We start from the raw sequence: 21,394 nt of genomic DNA on the forward strand, positions 1-21,394 counted from the left end.
ATTCGAATAAATTGATATTTTTAATCTTTCAGAATCTCCGTCAATAACGAAAAAGTTTCGAATTTTAGGATTACGAGTAGCATCGAAAAAAATTCGAATAAATTGACCGTTTTGAATCTTTCTGAATCTTCCTCAATACCAAAGTAGTTCCATATTTCGGGTGAAGAGTTGGATTGAAAAAGATTCAAATGAATTGACATTTCCAATCTTTCTGAATACTTCTCAATAACAAAATAATTTCACATTTCGGGTCACGTGTGGGATTGAAAAAAATTCAAATGAATTGACAGTTTTTAATCTTTTTGAATTTCCCTCAATACCAAAATAGTTCCATATTTCCAATTATGGCTTGAATTGAAATAAATTAAAATGAATTGACATTTTCCAATCTTTCTGAATCCTTCTCAATACAAAAATAGTTCCATATTTTGGATCGAGTGTAGGATTGAAAAGAATTGAAAGAAATTGAGAATTTTCAATTTTTCTGAATCTCTCAATATTAAAATAGTTCCATATTTCGAGTTATGACTTGAATTGAAATAAATTTAAATGAATTCACACTTAGGAATCTTTCTGAATCTTTTTCTAAAATAATGAAAGATTGAATTCTTTTCAATACTTTTGAATTCCATTATAAGAATTAGAAAGTATTCAAATGATCGAAATTTCAATTCCATTTAATATTTTTCAAAATTTCCGTATGGATTTAAAAGAATTGAAATAATTTTCAATTCTTTTAAATGAGTATTTTCACCCAGGGAATATAAGCATCTTAATACTATTGTTAGTATTGAAATAAAACTGTTATAACAATGATAATTCAACCACTAATTTACAACGGAGACTATAATAAATCAAGTTATAATTTACATAATAAAAAATCTAACGAAATCAAGTGCCAAACTGTCTTTATTTGTATGTCTTAAGGGGGGGGGTAGGGTTTTAAAGGCGAAAAAGAAGCATATTTTTGTGATTTTTTTCCGGCGAGATGAGTAATATAATTTCATTAAACTTAATCACATATTATTGTACAACTTTTGAAGAATATCAGAAAAAATTTTTAACGAAAAATATTGATTAATAAGCTGGTGACGTTGATACTCCGGAGGCGCCTCGAAAAAAAGTCGTTTTGCGGTGAACATCATAACTCGTTACCGGATCATCGGAAAAAAAAAAATTGATATGCATTTTAAAGTTGATGTATTTCTCGAGGTAACCACGAAGAGTTTTTTTTTTTTTTTTTTTTTTTTTTTCAATTTTTTGCAGCACTTGGAAGTGAAAAACGCGATTTTAGCTCATAAAATCGCGGTTGATTTGTTATTAAAAAATAGAAAAAAATGAAAAACAAAAAAAAACTCTTCGTAGTTACCTGTTGATTTATGTGAAGAAGTAATGTTCAAATTTTTAAAGGGATCGGTTCACTACATTTTGAGTTATGATGTTCACGGACTTTAAAAATACCGTTTTCGGGAAAATCCATTTAAAGTTTTTTATTCGTGAAAATTTGAAATAAACTATCAATCAAAGAATATGAATTTTTATACTTATATTGAGTCATCAGTTTACATCCTTTGAAAGACACACTGCCGGAGAAAGGGATTCGGAAGAACAAAGAAAATTGCAGCTGATTTCTACTAGGGGTATGTAGGGGCAGGTCGGGCAGGTATAAAATTCAGGTATACCGGCCGGTCATTTGAAACGCTGTAACTCCGTTAGTTTTACTCGGATTGATTTAAAATTTGTACACAATATTCTTGACATATTGCTCATTCAGAAAAAAAATTAAAAAAAAATTTTTTTTTAAATAATTTAAAACCCCTACCCCCCCCCCCCTTAACTCATCAGGATTATAATTAATTTTAATAGCGTATATTACTCTATAAAAAATCTGTCTATCGGTTAAACCTGCGGGCCAACCCTAAAACTTCCCGCTGTTTTCGAGCTCCTTGAGCTCGAAAATACGTTTGTATGCCATTGTTTTAAAAAAAAAACATTTTCTAGTTTTTTTCTCCCACGATATCTCGCGAACAAATTAACCGATTTCGATGGTTGAGGCGGCAATCGACGCGTTTTATTACGTTCTAGAGCTGATTAGATTTTGAAATCAAATAATTCAGTTTTTTCGTAGATATCCGAAAAAAAAAAACGTTTTTCACTATTTTTTTAATCAACGATATCTCGTATACGAATTGACCAATTAAGACGGTTGAGGCGGCAATCGACGTGTATTATCAAGTTCTAAAGCTGATCAAATTTTGAATTCGATTTATCGAGTCGTTTTTGAAATATTTCAGAAAAAATAAAAATTTTTTTTTTTTTCAATTCTTTCGACAACGGTTTCTCTTGAACGAATGAACCGATTTTGATGGTTGAGGTGGCATTCGACGCGGCTTATAAAGCTTCAGAGCCCAGTTGATTTTCGAATCAATCCATCAAGCTCATTAAAAGTTATCCAAAAAAAACATTTTTGAAAAAATTTTATTTTTGGAATATCTCTGAACGAGCCTTACCGATCAAGCTCAATTTCTCACAGCTTCAAGATATTGACAAGCCGCGTCAAATGACACCTTAAAGTTCAAAATCGGTTCATTCGTTTATAAGATCCAGGTATTTACATACGTACGTACGTACATACACACATACATACACTCGGACATCATATTGAAATTAGTCAGAATAGCTTCCTAGAAGTTCAAAACTTTAAGATCTGTTAGAAATTCGATCTTCGTAAATCGGACCGAAACTAATAACTTCCCGAATTTTTGAAAATTTACAATTTTTTTCATAGCGGGAAGTTGAAAATTAAATGAATTTTTTTCTAGATATGCATTGAAGCCGGTATACATTGAGCTTCGGATACGAATATCTTCTTAATGCTTATTTTAATCGACTAAACATAAGAGACCATTTTTAAAGATCAGTTAATTTCCTACGAAAAAGTGTATTGTTCAGTTCATTATATTTACTATTTAGAGAGTCATAAAAATAAGAAGCAAAAACGATTTTTCCTTCAATTCTTCGAACTTTGATCTTTAATATCTTTTAATTGGTGAGACTAACGAAGAAATCGTAAGATAGTTGTTTTGAAAATCGTCCGATTTCCTACACAGAAATACACTTTAAATTGCTGTACGCTTAATAAATGGCGAAATATGAATTTTTATGTATGGAACTGACCTAAAATTGAAAAAGTTGCAGAAATGAACAAAAAAAGAAGTATTCATATTTCTTGACCCACCCTAATCTACATACATATGAACTCTCGACTTACCAGGAGCGCGAGCGCATATTTACAGGTGTCTCGGCTTTGGGGACGTAGTGAATGTTACCAGAAACAGAAAGAAAGAAAAACAATTTTTTTGTGGCATTATTTTTTTTTTTGTTTATTGACAATAAAATAAGTATTAACAGTCGTGCAATTTTGGATTTCCAAAACTTGTTTTCTATATAATTAAAAAATATTTAATTTTTTTATTTTTTATGAAAATATAGTTTTACATCTTTTAATTTTATTTTTCAAATCTCTAATAATTTCTTATCTTTTTGGTCAACATTATTTTAATAATTCAAAGTATTTACAATTAAACTCGCAGTTTTTCCGTTAATAAACGTTGATAGTCTTGTTCAGTGAATTTTATATAGCTGCCAGATTTATCTAAAATGTATACAGGATCTTTGATCTATAAAAATAAAAATCCATTATTAATTTTATCGTCAATTTTACAATATATTATTTAGGTACCTTTGTTACATTGTATCCTTCTCTTTGAAGATCACGTTTTTGAAGTTTGAATGTACCTGCATCAACATAATAATAATGATTATAATAATCTATACTATTAAGAAAATAATGAAAATTTTGTTCCAGCCAAATTTATGTGATAGAATAACTTGATGATTTTAAATTTGGTATCGTTAATAAGATCTAGACTTGGATTTGTGTCTTTTCATGGCTCAAACTCGCTTTTATTACCAATTATCGACATGAATCTATTCATCTATGTCATTTGAATCTCATTTAAATCAGGCAGAAAAAAAGACGATCGTATTTTTAACTTCCCGCTAAGAAAATTGAAAATTTTCAAAAATTCGGGAATTTATTGGTTTCGGTCCGATTTTCGAAAATCGAATTTCTATCAGACTTTGACGTTTTGAGGTTCTAAGAAGCTTTTCTGACTAATTTCAAGATGATGCCCGAGTTTATGTATGTATGTACGTCCGTACGTACGTGTGTAAGTATCTGTAACTTTTGAACGGATGAACCGATTTTGATCGTCAAGGTGTCATTCGACGCGGCTTGTCAATATCTTGAAGCCGTGAAAAAATTGAGCTTGATCGGTAACGTGCGTTCGGAGATATTCCAAAAATAAAATTTTTTCAAAAATGTTTTTTTTGGATAACTTTTAATGTGCTTAGTGGATTGATTCCAAAATCTAATCAGCTCTGAAACTTTATAAACCGCGTCGAATGCCACCTCAACCATCAAAATCGGATCATTCGTTCAAGAGAAACCGTTGTCGAAAGAAATTACAAAATTTTTTTCTTTTAGTTTTTTCGAAATATCTTAAAAACAACCATATAAATCAATTTCAAAATTTGATCAGCTTTAGAACTCAATTAAACGCGTCGATTGCCACCTTAACCTTCTCAATCGGTCAATTCATTTGAGAAATATCGTTGGAGAAAAAATGGTAAAAAACGTTTATTTTCCGAAAACGACAGCATATAAAAATATTTTCGTATAAGCAACAATGTTTTCGAGCTCAAGGAGAGGAGGATAGACAGATTTTTTTCTTCAAGAATCTCATGACTGTACAATCATCGAAATCAATAAATTTGCGAGTTAATGATAATATTTGTCTTATCAAATTTCAATGATAATAAAAATAAACAAAAGATTCTAGAGTAAAGTTTATAGTAGAGATTTTAATAAGCAGTGAAATTTAAATTATATATAATAAACTCGCCAGTAATACTTAAGCAGTCACGTAGTGACTGTAGGTTGCTCGAAATAATAATAATAATAATAATAATAATAATAATCTATATTATTAAGAGAATAAGGAAAATTTTGTTCCCGCCATATCTATATGATAGAATTAGTTAATGTTATTGAAATGGGTATCATTAGATAGGTCTTGACTTGAATTTGTACCTTTTCATAGTTTAAATTCTTTTTAATTGCCAAGTATTAAGACAAATAGATTTAGCTATATTATTCAAATTACATGTAAATTACGCGGAAAAAAAGACGATCGTATTTATTTTCTTTAAATAAATTAATACTTTAATTATTCTGTCACTCAATATGACTGAATGTCACTGAATATATAGTTATATTATTTATATCGCAGTACTTATTCCAAAATGACAGATTTTTCTACTCCCTTTTGGTTTTAGGAAGCTTCTCAAAGCCAAAAAAGTGTGCGTAGAAAAAGAAAGGATTCATTGACACAAAAAATCTTTACTCGCCTAAAGAAAATTTTTACTTACCCCAATAAATTTTGTTGCATTGTGAATTGAAAACAAAAATTTATTTAGAACTAGAAAAAATTAGTTGGTGCAAGGAATTATTTTTTGACCAAAAAAATCTTTTCTCGCCCCAAGACAATTTTTGTATTTAATTGATAATGCATAAAATTTCTTGGTGCAAATTAAAATTTTTTGCGGCAAGAAATCCTTTTTTTCTGCGTATTTTATAAATTTAGTAGTGATATTTGGGCAGTCACGCAGTGACTGCAGGTTGCTCGTAATAATAATAATAATCATAATATTAATAATAATACTTAAAAATAAATAAATTTACCTGTTAGAGGTAACTGTGATAAAACTCTAACAAAAAGTGGTCGAGCGTATGACGGTAAACCTTTTTTTAGACCTTCCGCCAACTCTTGAAGATTTAATGAATTTTCGGGATCGTAGATTGCAGCCATTCCAGCTTTACCCTCATTCCCGGGAATCTTAAATTAAATGGAATAACTTGAATTTAATATTGTTCTACAAAAAGGATTAAATGAACAAATACAAAATAAAAAAAAAATAATAATAATAATAAAATAATAATATACTTCAACACCATAAACAACGCAGTCTTTTAAACTTAAAATGTTACTGATGACAGCTTCTACTTCAGCTGTTGCAACATTTTCACCTTTCCACCTATCGTAAAAAAAAAATTTATTAAGATAATAAATTATTAAAAGCACTTAGTTTTTTACTATAATTTTAAAAAAACTTTGTTATAAAGTTTCACCTGTACGTATCTCCTCTTCTATCTTTAAAATAAAAATATCCAAGCTCATCCATTACTAAAATGTCACCTGAATTAAAAACCCGGTCTCCTTTTTGGAAAACATCATAAAGAATTTTTTTTTCAGATTCTTTTTCATCAGCGTACCCACTAAAATCATTTACTGCTTTCTTAGGGTTTATTTTACCAACAAATATTCCTGGTTCGCCTAATAAATAATTTAAAAATTAGTCGACAAAAACAAAGTAATTTGCTCGCGATTGTTCTTTTTCACTGTTCCACGTATTCTTAAAGTTTTTAAATCTTAACAACTATAATAAATATTAGACTGGGCCAAAAAAATCGACTATTTTTAACTTCCCGCTAAGAAAATTGAAAATTTTCAAAAATTCGGGAAGTTATTGGTTTCGGTCCGATTTGCAAAAACCGAATTTCTATCAGATTTTGACGTTTTGAGGTTCTAGGAAGCTATTCTGACTAATTTCACGATGATGTTCGAGTGTATGTATGTGTGTACGTACGTACGTACGTATGTATGTAAATATTCATAACTTTTGAACGGATGAACCGATTTTGATCTTTGAGGTGTCATTCGACGTAGCTTGTTAATATCTTGAAGCTGTAAAAACTGGAGCTTAATCGGTCGGGTGCGTTCGGAGATATTTCAAAAATAAAATTTTTTCAAAAATGTTTTTTTTTGATAACTTTTAATGTGCTCGATGGATTGATTCCAAAATGGACTAGGCTCTAGAGCTTCATAAGCCGCGTCGAATGCCACCTCAACCATCAAAATCGGTTCATTCGTTCAAGAGAAACCGTTGACGAAAGAATTCAAAAAAAATTTTGTTTTTGTTTTTTTGAAATTTCTCAAAATCGACTGAATAAATCAATTTCAAAATTTGATCAGCTTTAGAACTTGATAAAACACGTCGATTGCCGCCTCAACCATCAAAATCGGTTTATTCGTTCGCGAGACATCGTGGGAGAAAGAAATGCAAAAAAATGGTTTTTTAGAAAACAATGGCATACAATAGTGTTTTCGAGCTCGAGGAGCTCGAAAACAGCGGGAAGTTTTGGGGCTGACCCGCAGGGTTAACCGATAGACCGATTTTTTTTTTCTGTAAAAATACTGTTAAAATATTATCTAGGATGACAAAAAAAAAATTATTTTGAAAATTTGAGCCCTTAATATTGATATCAAGAGGTGTATCGTCGCTATTTTTGATTTTTTTTTAACGAGCGGGTTTTTGTCTCATAACTCTCAAACAATCGCGATAAACGAAATAGAGTCAAAAATATTTCTTGTATGAAATTAAATGCTCTACAAAAAAGGTCTGATTGAAAATTTTTTTCAGATAAACCGTTTCCTTATAATCAATCGTTGAACATTGGTATGATTTTACAATTTGATTGGTCAACTTTGAAATTTAAAAATTAATGTTAAAATCAGTTTCCGAAAAAAAGCCAATAGATGTTCTCAAAGGAAAGTTAGTGCTCTACAAAAGAGGTCTCTTAAAAATTTTTGCTAAATTCACTCCTTTGAAAGTTATTCAAGGTTAATGAAGTCGTATTGACTTAACTTTAACTTTACATCTTCAACTTTCGAAGGAGTGAATTTAGCAAAAATTGTTAGGTGACTTTTTTGTAGAGCATTAAATTTCCTAGGAGAATATTTATTGGCTTTTTTTCGGAAACTGATTTTTAAATTAATTACAAAATTTTAAAGTTGAACAATCAAATTGTAAAATCATACCAATGTTCAACGATTGATTATAAGGAAACGGTTCATCTGAAAAAAAAATTTCAATCAGACCTTTTTTGTAGAGCATTTAATTTCCTACAAGAAATGTATTCAAGTCTATTTCGTTTATCTCAATTGTTTGAGAGTTATGAGACAAAAATCCGCTCATTAAAAAAAAATCAAAAATTGCGATGATACACCTCTTATTATCAATATTAAGGGCTCAAATTTTCACAATAACTTTTTTTTGTCATCCCAAATCATATTTTCACAGTATCGTTAAAAAAAAAATGGATTTTTTTGGTCCAGCCTAATAAACATAAAAAAAATTCATTTAATCTGTTGTATTTGACGTCGAAGTAATGAAAATTAAGTCGATTGTATAAAAATTACAATCAGTGGCTCAATCATTAGTACTTAAAGGTTTAAAAAATAAGGCCAACTAATGATTGTTTTTGTTAAGTTGATTAAATAAATAATTTTGATATTAATACAATTAATTTAATTTTCAAAGGAATAAAAATCATTTAGTTAATTGTGTAATTTAGCAATTCATTTATATAAGAGATGCTTCGTGACACATTGCCACTTCATCGGACTTTGACACGCACGAATTTTCAAAATAAAACATTAGTAACTTACAAAATATCTAAACTCTACCTCAAAATATAACTAACAAATATTAAAGTTTCCTTTTTCTTCCAAATATTAAGTTAATAAGTATTGATTTAGATCTGATATCATTTAATGTAACTGAATAATTTATTTATTACTCTCAGATGGACAGTGGAGTTTAGATAAGGTATATCTAAAGCTTAAGAAATAAATGACATGCTTCGAATAAGTTTGAATTGACATACTTCAGTTATTTAAATCATAATTCAAGTCTATAGCATGTATGTAAATGCAGAGAAATACTCTACTATCTGAATCCAGTTTTTACCGGACTATTGCAGTGAAGCTCACTACAGTGTTTTAGCTTTCATTCCCTGGCAGATCTCAATTACGGTAAATTACCACAAATTACGGTAATTTACTGCTAGCCGAAAGAATTACAGCAAATTATGGTATTTTACGGTGAAAGTTCGGTAATTCACCGTAAATTTGTGACAATTATTTAGGAATTTTACCGTAAAGTGAAGTATTTCACTATGCTACGGTAAAAATACCAAAATTTACCAATTCTACCACATTTTTATCGCAAATTACCGTATTTTACCGTAGGTTGCCGTATTCTACTGTAATTTGGCACAAATTACCGTAAAATATGGTAAATATGCAGTACAATACGGTATATAGCGGTAAATTATGGTAATTACCGTAATTTACTTCATTTGCGGTAGCTAGCAGAATTACCGTATTTTACCGTAGGTTACTGTATTCTACTGTAATTTAAAACAAATTACCGTAAAATATGGCAAATTTGCAGTACAATACGGTATTTTGCGGTCAATTATGGTAATTACCGTAATTTACTTAATTTACGGTAGCTAGCAGAATTACCGTAATTTACGGTAACTTACCGCAGCTTAGGTAAACTGCGGCAATTTACCGTAATTTGCGGTAAAATAGCAAAATACCGTAAATTATGGTAAATTGCCTGTTACCGTAGAATGCGGTAATTCTGTTGGATACCGTAAATTGCGGGAAATTACGGTAATTACTGTGATTCGGATCTGCTAGAAAATACTATTAGATAGATGATCAAAAGCAACAGGGAACATCAACATCAGACTTACTAATGAACCTACTGGCGTACTTAAGATGAAAACTATCAATTTAATGGTAATTACGGCACTTTAAACATTTTTGTTCTTTTTAATGGTTGATTTTCAATTAAATTCACTTTCAATTAATGTTTTATATTACATTTTGCACATTGATCAATAAAATTTTGAGATTCGATAAGTAATTAAAAAAATTTGGATTGCAATACGAAAAATATCCACAAGTTTATCATTCAAAAATATTTTAATGTAAACCAAAATGCATCATTTAGCCAAATAATCATTTTCTGTATTAAAATTACTTTTACGTAGGTTTTAATAAAATGTATCCAAATCACAATACGCACTTAATTGGATAATTGTTAATTGAAATTAAGTGGAGCAGTAATTTCGTATAATGGCCAAATAAAATAGTAAAGTTTAATCTATTTCACGATATTAATTTCTGATTTATATATTATATTAGCTTTACTTAAGTATAAAACAAAAGCTATCCATATATAATTAATAATATTAATGATATTAATGATATTGTAGTATATAATTATAATAACCAGTCGGTTCGCAATTACACGTTATATTAAAATAATTCCACACTAACCTGCTTTGCAGGGAACGCATAATCCATTTCGTCTAATTGGCTCACCGGTCTCTTCATCAATCCTCAATAGAGTTACGGGATATAAACGCCCGGCAAATTTTGGTATGAAGCCGACGGCACCTACTCTGTTATCAATATTGACTGAAATAATAGTACATGCGAATTATTCAATGACAATTAATTTATAAAATTTTTTAGTAATGAATTTCAAATAAAACTGCACTTGTTATGAACAGGAAACATTTTTTTTTTGAATATTTCCCAGGACTGTAGTGATATGTGTTCTGCTAACGCTTACTGGTTCCCAACTGATTTACTCACGTGAGTTGAAAAATTTTGAAAAAATTGTGATGTCCGTCAATATGTACGGATGTTAGTAAACACAATAATTTAAAGAATACACAACCGATTGATCTATTTTATTTTTTATTGCACTTAAATCTTCGCGGATAAAAAAAATCGGTAGCAGCTACCGATAATTTCGGTAGCAGTTACAGATTTGTTTTCGGTAGCTACTACCAAAATAATCGGCAACAGCTACCGATTAATTTGGTAGCCGTTGCCGAAAAATAATCGATAGCGGCTACCGATTATTTTTTTCCATGCTTAAATAGAAGAAACAGCTACTGATTATTTTGGTAGCCGTTACCGATTGAAATCGGTACCAACTATCGATTGATAATCGGTAGCTGTTACCGATAATTAATCGGAAGCGGCTACCGATTATTTTTTTCCGTACTTAAATAGAAGAACCTTTTTGAGAATTTTTTTATAATTTTTTGGGTTTAATTATAATTAATAAAAACCTCAAACTGGCAATTAATGAAAAAATTTAGCTGTCATTTTCTCTTTTATCATTAGAGTCATGTAAGGCAACTGTGCGCACTGGGTAAATGTGTGAAAATCCACGAGTTTTGGTACGAAATGGATGGGCGTGCGCACACTTACCCACATGACTATTTTTTTTTAATACTTTTTTGCACATAATAGCGTTATCAGTTGATCACTTTTTGAATGAGCACGTGAGTTGTGCCAACTTTATTTTAAATCTAATTAATGGTCGTGTAATTCGTATTTCACTATAGATACATTTTTTTACGCTGCAAATTTTTGTATACTATCAAAACTTTATACGATTAACATTTCTTTTATCATTCACTACAACATTTATTTTTTATGGCGTGAAATATTTGATCATTATACTATCAACACGTTAATTACCTAAATTAGAATTTCCTTCAGTGGCACCATAGAATTCACCAATTTGTTTAATCTGGAATCGGTTAACAAAAGTTTTCCATATTTGCGGTCGTAATCCATTGCCAAACATCAAACGGATTTTGTGATTAGTATCGTTAGGACTAGGTGGTACTGATAGTAAAAATCGACAAATTTCACCTATGTATTGAGCAACCTAAATTCAAATGAGATTTAAAATAATCAATTCATCCATTTACATATTTTTCAAATAAATGTATGAAAAAAACAAAAAAATAGAATGAAAATATTGGTTTCTTATTTTCATTAAATAAATAGAAAATTTTATTAAAAAAAAAAAAAAATAATCAAAAATTTACAGTGCAATCGTACTGAATACAGTCATCCCAGAATTTAGAGGCGCTGAATTTTTTTCGCAACACCACTGTTATTCCAGTGCAAAGTGCTTGACCAACACCGACAATACCACCTGCTGAATGGTACAGTGGCAGTGCATCATAAACACGATCCGTTTGCCGAAGGCCGAGCATGTAATAAACACCACAAGATATCACCATATACCTAAAAAAAATTTAAAAAAACAAAATTTCAACCTTTTATTGGAACTTTGTACGATGTATAATAAAAACATAATTACCCGTACAAAAATGGATTGATCACTCATTGATCACTGACTGATCAATCATCGATCATGGATTGATCAACAACTCATCGTTAATTGATCAATAGTTGATCAGTCAGTAATCAACCACAGATCAATGAGAGATCACTTAAAGATCAATAGCTGATCACTCTGAGGAGAATAATCTGATAGTGATCAATCAGAGATCAGTTAGAGATCACCCAGTGATCAATCAGCGACGACCTATAGATCATTCGAAAATCGCATAAAAATCGTCCAGTGTTTAAATGAAAATCACAATTTTTATGATATCTCCGAGTGATCTATAGATTATCGCTGATTGATCACTGGGTGATCTCTACTGATCTCTGATTGATTACTATCAGATTATTCTCCTCAGAGTGATCAGCTATTGATCTTTAAGTGATCTCTCATTGATCTATGGTTGATTACTGACTGATCAATTATTGATCAATTAACGATGAGTTGTTGATCAATCCGTGATTAATAATTGATCAGTCAGTGATCAATGAGTGATCAATCCATTTTTGTACGGGTATGAGACGAATATATAAGAACACATTAATTGGACTTTACCTGAGATTATTAATAACTGCAGCTTTTGGCATTCCAGTAGTACCGGATGTGTATATATAAATTAATTTATCTCGAGGATGACCGAATGATAAATCAATATCGATACTTTTAGATGAATTTTTATCTACTAAACTATTTAAATCAAATGCATCTTGTAAAATTGATTGATTTTTATTTTCTGACCATTGATATAAAGCTAGATCAGGTAATTTTGTTTTTATTTCATCGATCGCTGTTAAAAAGAAAAAAAATTACTGACTGAAAAAAGTTATGGAAATAGTATCTTAGACAACTAGTGCCATTGTGTATAATACTCGAGTACGGGGCTTAAGAACATAAGGATCAGCGCGTGTTACCGACCGAACGAGGGTATTATACTCGACATCACTAGTTGCCCGGGTAAAAAAAATTGTTACAAAAAGATTAAAAAAGTGATGACTATAGTCATCTCGACGAAAGCTTGGGATTTTTTCCCCACTACGGTTCCTTCCCACACCCTTTAAATGTTGGTTTTAGTGGCTTTGCACATGCGCATATTCGAATGACGCTTGCGCTCATTCTAATATTCTGGTGGTAGGGGAAAGAACTGGTGGGAAAAAAATCCCAAGCTTTCATTGGGACGACTATATTCTAAGCTTAAAAACGTGATACAACGACGAACTTTTTTTGAACGTTTTTTAAACTTTTGAAAATTCAAAAAATATCCCAATATTATAGTCCTTTCGCCACTATTCGCATGGCTGTATGCAAAATTAATTCGATTAGATTTTTCAACGAGTATTTACGTAATTTGATGCGAGGAAACCGATTTTGATAATTAAAAAGTTCTACGGTGGTCCAGTTTTTTGTTATAATTAATTTAATTGTTAAAACTTAAATTACAAGAAAAGTATGATTGATAGCTCTTAAAGAATGACAAAATTAGCTTCTTTGCATCAAAGTACACAAATAATGCCTGAATCATCTTTCGTCTATCTCTATTATTTATTAAGATATAGCGTGTTAAAAAATACAACCTTTTTGCCAGGTCCGTTTGGCTAAAAATTGCGCGCGCATCCACAGTCAAGCGCCGAAAAGACTATTATTAAGATATGCTAAAATGAAAAATTGTTAGAAATAGTTCAAAATCCGTTTTTTCTGAACGTATTTTGCGCTGAAAAATGTTCATTTGAATTACTAAGTCAATTATTTTTTTCTATGTATTTTCAGAAGTTTGAAAATCGTTTAAAAAAAGTTCGTCGTTGTGTCTCGTTTTGAAGCTTAGAACAGTCAACACTTTTTTAACCTTTTTTCGACAATTTTTTTTACCCGGGTGTCTACAATATTTTATATAATGAATTCTCAAAATTAAAACGCCGTGAAATTCCTAAAGTTGGCGCCATGCAGTCGAATTGATTCTGATAATTTGTCTTTATAAAAATCAACGTGTAATTATGTTGTTTAATTAAGTTATTCAATTATCAAAAAAGTTAATTAATCGTTTATGTATTTAATTATTCAAAGTTGAATTAAAAATTTCTTTATTTAACCCTTTCCTAATAATCCGTCTCGAAGAGTATCGGTGTGAGCTGTTTGGAGATAAAACCAATCACAGTTCTTAGTGAGGTTATGTGAGTAACGGTTCAATCGTAGTAGTGTATGCATGCTCCCCCTTCAACTATTTTTTCTATCCTTTCTCTACTAAACAGACTAGCGCTCTCTTACTTTAAGACGAAGACGGACGATTCAAATTAAGAGTAGGGACTCAAGGTCAACCGGAGAAGGTTAATCGAAAATAAGATCATATCTATAATTCATTGTTTCATCAATTAGCAAGCATGAACACTAACCTATAAAAAGTCTAAAAAACATTTCATGTCATGTATAAATAAGGTTATAAACTTAAAGTGACGCAGAATGATGATCTATACGCCAACAGTTGTTTGTCATTAAATATAAGTTGCATGTGTAGTCTAGAGAAATTTTTTTTTTGCTAGTGATATAGCCCTGAGTAAAGGTGAATTCCTGATAACCTATCTTGACAGTTTCGATAACATGGATTATAGAGTAGGGATATGTCACGCCAACTTTTGTCAAATTTCGAGATATAAGAGATGCATTAATTAGTGGTTTGGAAAAATTTAAACACTCCATCCGATTAATCAGAAATGACCAGTGTTTAATAAAAAAGTTTATGAGACCGATGTTAGGCATTTTGCGGCGTTTATTTTGAGCATGCATTATATAAAAAATAATTAAATTTTATTAAATACTAAATAGTATATATTTTTTACCATCTTTGAAGTCTGATCCAAAAATAATAGCTTTACAACCGGCTGCTTTGATACTGTGTATTAAAACATCTTTACGTAAATTTGTATTAATCAAGGCAGTTACAAAACCTGCTTTACTTAATCCTAGCCAAATTCCAACATACTCTGGATGATTTCCCATAAGTAAGGCAACACTATCACCACGATTGATTGGTTGGGTGCGAATGCAATATGCTAATCGGTCAGTAAAATCATCTAACTGCAGTGGAAATTGATAGTGTTATTATGTAAATGCAAATTGACGGTCATTATTCACGTGTTCATTCATCAATTATCATTGTGATATGTATGTTAAGAAATTAGTGATTGGTGATTACTAATAGGTATGAAGGATGTTATAGCAATAAATAATTTAATTATTTATTGCTCATAACCGTTATAAAATATTCACCTGATTATAAGTCCATTCTTGATTTTCATAAATTAAAGCTATTTTGTGTGGATAAGCTTGGGCTTGTCTATGCAATAATTTAGCAACTGTAAACCCACGTTTTTCCCAATACCATAGTAAAAAATTTACTTTAAAAAATCTAAATGCTCCTCTGTAACATGTTTAACAATAAAATTTTATTTCATTAATATAATTAACCAGCGCAGAAAGACAGGCAACATTAAGGAGGTTCAAGCGAATCTAATGCAAAAAAAATTTTCCAACTTTAAGAGAGTGAAACAAGTGATTTTCTAATGAACCGTTTTCATTGATAAAGACCCAAATTATTACAAAAATATTTCATTCGATGCATAAAGTTATTATTTATCGAATGAAATTCATCTCGTTCAGAAATTTCAGTTTGTATCTGAGAACGGCTTATTTTAAATTTCTATTTGCTAATGTAAGTACAACAAGGACCGTTTCATTTGTTCACATGTGTGATAAAGAGAATAGATGGAAAATCCTCTAAAGATTTAATACTTAGTATATATATATATATATATATATATATACATATCCTATTTTCAATATCACTATATTACAATTTAATTACCGCGTCTATTTTATCGATATTAATCTCAAATTACAAAGCCCTGGATAACTGTACGGGCATCGTCAGCATTATTGTATCATACTTTATTTAACAACTAAATTGACACTCTTACCCCACCATGGTTGTATTTATTTACGAACTCAGTACGAAGCTCAAATCAATAACATTTTTATTTTACTATTATATATATATAATAGACTGATTCAAATAAATCGATGAATTTTTTTTTTCTTCATTGTATTGAAAATATTGTTGGAAATGACGAAAAACAAATACTGTGAAAGTTTGAGCTCTTAATATTAATATTAACAACTGCCGCATCGCAATTTCCTATTTCCCGTTTAAATAACATGGGAAAATTTATGTTTTAAGCTTTGGAATTTTGTAGCTCACGGTGGGACCAATACTTTTGAATGTTCAAGACATATTCTTATGGGAAATTCGACGCTCTACAAAAAAGGTCTCTTATAATTTTTCGGTATTATTATTTCTTCAAAAGTAATTCGAAGTTAAAATTAGATTGACGATAAATTTTCACATTTTTGAAATTTTTTGAGGCAACCATCAACTTTATCCGAAAATTTTAAAGGACATTTTTTGTAGAGCATTTTATTTCCTACAACTTATCTCAGAAAAACTTTTCCATATTTTTCATAAGTCGTATGTTATTTGCAATTAACTGAAAATTTTCTTAAATAATTTAAATTTTGTTGCTTAAAATTAATTATATTAAATTTTCAGTTAATTGCGAATAACTTACGACTTATGAGAAATATCGAAAATTTTCTCCGGGATAAGTTGTAGGAAATAAAATGCTCTACAAAAAATGTCCTTTAAAATTTTCGGATAAAGTTGATGGTTGCCTCAAAAAATTTCAAAAATGTGAAAATTTATCGTCAATCTAATTTTAACTTCGAATTACTTTTGAAGAAATAAAAATATCGAAAAATTATAAGAGACCTTTTTTGTAGAGCGTCGAATTTCCCATAGGAATATGTCTTGAACATTTGGAAGTATTGGTCCCACCGTGAGCTACAAAATTCCAAAGCTTAAAAAATAAATTTTCCCATGTTATTTAAACAGGAAATAGAAAATTGCGATGCGGCAGTTGTTAATATTAATATTAAGAGCTCAAACTTTCACAGTATTTTTTTTTCGTCATTCCCAACAATATTTTCGATGTAATGAATGAAAAAAAAATTAGTCGATTTTTTTGAATCAGTCTAATATATATATATATATATTATGTACACAAATTTTTAATATTATTAAAATTATTATTATTATTGTTATCAGGCCTACGTTAATACTCTATAAATATAATTAATGTTTACATTGTCGTCAATTTAATTATTTTTGTATCATTAATCACAGAATTGAATATATCTTACGGTCGCTACAAATGAATTCAAATTCTCTATAGACATTTATACATATGGGGTATTCCATATCAAATCACCAAGCTTTTTACGAGAACCGTTTTGATTTCGCGAATTTTTTCATATGTTTTAATACGTATTGAAACTGCTGGTACACCAATTTTTAGTCTTTTATTCCAAACCGTTACTGAGTTATTGATTTTTAAAATTTCGAGGTGAAAAATTTTCAATGGATAATCGAATGAAGATAAGTATCGATTTCCATAAAAATCCGGTCATCATTTCTTTTGTCTTGACATGTACTTTTAGGAAAACAATTATTTGAAGTAGTTATCGATTAGTCAATAACGTTTGAAGATTAAGATTAACGTTTTCAAGAAGTTCGACCTCTTCAATTTTTCTGAAAATTTCACACCTTTTAAGTGTCAGTTCAAGATGTGATCGCAATTACTTCCATTTTTTTTTTTTTTTTTAATGTTGAAATCTAAATTACTAATGTTATTTAAATGAAATTCCCTTCATTTGAATTATATATCTAAATATATTACAATAACATTAAAAATAATTTTACCCGTTTGGCATCAATGTCAAAAAGATAACACAATGTTATAAAAAAAATGATATCTTTTAGAACTCAAAAAAATACTATTTTTTTGACAACTCTCTGTCAAAGTAATTTCAAAGAAATTAAAAAGATAGCTTAATGATAACTATAGATATCTCTACAACATCGAAAAGATAACTTTCCGATTAATCGGTAATCATGGCCAAATCATCTAATTTTACGAGCCCGAAATTTGCCCGTCGCCGACCTATGAATTTAATCTGATTTAAAAATTAATTTGATTTGGATTTGAAGTTGAATTCGACTCCGTTGGCCGGATATGGGGTTGCCCGAGGCCTAATATATATGTGTATATATAGTTATTAATCATTAAAAAAGTTTATAATTACATTTTATAGATATTAATTTATTTTTTTATATCTTTTTGATATCTTTTCGATGAACTCTAAAAGATGCCACTAGATGGCACATTAGAATCTTTTCTGATACCTTTATGTTATTTCTAGGATAATTACTTCGGATGTCAGATTATGAAAATGTTATCTTTAAGAACTCTACGCGCTATCTTTTTGCCGAGCGGGTATATTGTTGACAATTTAATAATTTTGATCAATTCAAAACATTATATTCAGTTGTATTATTTTACACTTATTATTATTTATTTTATTATTATTTTTTTATACTCAACGATTATTTTCTTACGTTTATTATAGTAATATGAAGTGAAAACTGAAAGTGAATCTGACTTCACTTCCACGATGTAATTTAATTGTGGCGGAAGTTTGTGAAGTTTTTACTGGCTAATGAAGTTATTAAAATATTGATCCCTGGTGAAAATTTTTAGTAATTTTCTATAAAAAACTCAGTTCTAAAGACTTTTTCAGAGTTATTCAGAGAAAAGTCCGAAAAATTTCTACCAGGGATAACTTCACAAAATTCCGCCACAATCAAATCATATATCATTTATATCATTAAATGAATCACGGCTTATCAGATCTATTTAGTTGACAAAATAATTTTTAGAGTCTATTCTCTGCATGGATGATTACATGTGGACTAATAATGCTAATACATTATTTCATGGACGCACTGTAATACCATATATGTATCGAATAGAATAAAGTCTAAAAAATGTTATTATAAACATGGTTTTAGTCCGAATATATATATCAACTAGTACATAGATATAAATATTAAATATTGGTTGTTATTATGCTAAAATAATATGGATCTGAAGATCTGAACGTTTTTCGCGGAACGAAAACAAAAGAATAAAATGAAAAATAGAAAATCTATGGGATTTAGATTTTCGAAATGTTTCGCATAGATGCTAGTATGTCAACTAAAATTGCAGACCACCCTTAACTACCTCTCAAGTAGTCAAATTACATAAATTGTTTTATTTTTGTTGCACAAAAAACGCTACGATTTTCAGGTACATAAAATAATTACAAAATATTATTCAAATAAAAAATACTGTTTTCAAAATTGTCTAATTATTTGTTTCGCATAAGTAACCATAAAAAAAACCAGTCCAAAAAAATAAATAAATAAATAAGTATGTCATACGATATTAAATTAACATGAATGCACAGATGCTATACCACTGAGTTTATTTTAACTCATACACTTGTGATGTATTCAAAACGTTAACAGCCTTATCGTGGTACTGCGTTGTTACATTTAAAACTCCAAAATATTTTAATATGTGCGCTTACTAAATTTCTTGTGGAAAATTAACAATGAATTATTATTGTTTATTGTTTCATACAATTACAAATATTGAAAAATATATTATTTTTTGCATCACTCCATAAACAAAAGATAGCGAAAAATTAAAAACAAAAAAGCTACTTACGTTATATCTCTGGGTAGAGTTTTGTAAATGATAAATAATGTGCGCCATCGACTTCCGGTAAAAAGATAGGCGGCAGTAATAGCGATCACTGCAGACAAGCCTATCTGATAAAATCCCATCATGATAAATAAAAAAGTATTTTTGGAAATTTATAAAATTAAAAAAAAACGTTTATAATAAAATTAATCATATAATTTCACATTAGAGTTAAATAATAATCGGCTCTTAAGTCAATAAAATAAGGAATGTTATTTATATAACGTGAGATAAATAGAGTACTAGAAATGAGATGATGTGATCATCAAGTTCACTTATGATCAACGCAGGCGGACGCTGCAACGATGACTGAAACTGAAATGACGAGAGTCTACATCACAGAGGCACAATGAATGTTCGTTATTAAGGAGACATGGGCGTCGCGATCGGTAAATTCTTAGACATTATTTTATGACAAGATTTTTATCATTTTTTTATTTTTACTGCACAATCAAAATTGATAAATTAATTTTTTTTTATCAAAAATGTTATCTATAATAAAAATTATATAATTCAAAGGATTTTTATAACTTATTTTAAATTATTTATATTGTGGACATTTAAGCTATCAATTTTATAAATATTTAATATGAAATAAAAAATATGTCCAGATTCAATATTGAAAATACGGTACAAAATAGCAAAAATATAGTTTTTAAAGTTATACTCAGTAAAGAAAATAGTAGGGGAGAGGGGGACAGAGTGGGCCCTTTAAGGAAAATAATTATAATATTATTCATTTTTTCCATGCGTTTATTTTTTTTTAGACTCTTGATCCTTATTTTCACTTCATTATGCTGCGTCCATTAAAATTAAAAAATCGAAAATTAGGGCAAAGTGGGCCCTCTAAAAAATTTTGGATTGGATATTTTTTATTCTTTACACGTGTGATATTCGCAAATAAGTATAACACAATTGTATTTTAATAATATACAAGTCATTTTAATAGTCTGCCCGATGAAAAAAGATTTTATACAATTGTATAAAATTATATACAAAAAATGGCCCGATCCAATTGTATACAACTGTATAAAAATTGTATACAATTCTATAAAAATTGTATACAATTCTATACAAAATGTATACAAGTCTATATATTTATATACAATTTTATACAAATTATGTACAATTCTATATAATTGCAATATATAGAATTGTATATAATTATATAGAATTGTATACAATTTCTATACAAAAGGTATACAATTGGATCGGGCCATTTTTTCTATCCAATTATATATAGTCTATATATAATTGTATAAAATATTTTTTCATCGGGTGCTGCGATTTAACTTTAAAACGTAATTTTATTATCTTCAACTTTCTTCATAAATTATATTTAATGAACAGTTTTAGTGGTCCATTTTAGCCCTCGTTATATAAGAAATTTCGATTTTATTATCTGTTCGAATTTATTGACGTATAGAAAATTTTGACGGACCCACTTTGTCCCCATATTTTTTGAAGTTTTGAAAATTTGAAGGAACCTACTTTGCCCCCTC

The 21,394-nt window shown here is 29.3% G+C and overlaps 1 protein-coding gene across 1 annotated transcript; it reads right to left on the reverse strand.

Moving 5' to 3' along the window:
- Window positions 1-3,345: 3,345 nt before the first annotated feature.
- On the reverse strand, window positions 3,346-20,206 carry LOC130669183 (long-chain fatty acid transport protein 4-like). Its single transcript, XM_057471949.1, has 12 exons — window positions 19,857-20,206; window positions 15,460-15,610; window positions 15,030-15,267; window positions 12,757-12,988; window positions 11,897-12,098; window positions 11,541-11,733; window positions 10,320-10,460; window positions 6,254-6,458; window positions 6,069-6,159; window positions 5,807-5,960; window positions 3,743-3,798; window positions 3,346-3,680 (listed from the first exon to the last, which is right to left on the reverse strand). Exons 1-12 carry the CDS (start codon window positions 19,976-19,978, stop codon window positions 3,582-3,584), a joined length of 1,884 nt encoding a protein of 627 aa, XP_057327932.1. The 5' UTR covers window positions 19,979-20,206; the 3' UTR covers window positions 3,346-3,581.
- Window positions 20,207-21,394: the final 1,188 nt, after the last annotated feature.

This window comes from Microplitis mediator, chromosome 5 (genome assembly GCF_029852145.1).
Source record: "Microplitis mediator isolate UGA2020A chromosome 5, iyMicMedi2.1, whole genome shotgun sequence".
Classification (NCBI taxonomy): Eukaryota; Metazoa; Arthropoda; class Insecta; order Hymenoptera; family Braconidae; genus Microplitis; species Microplitis mediator.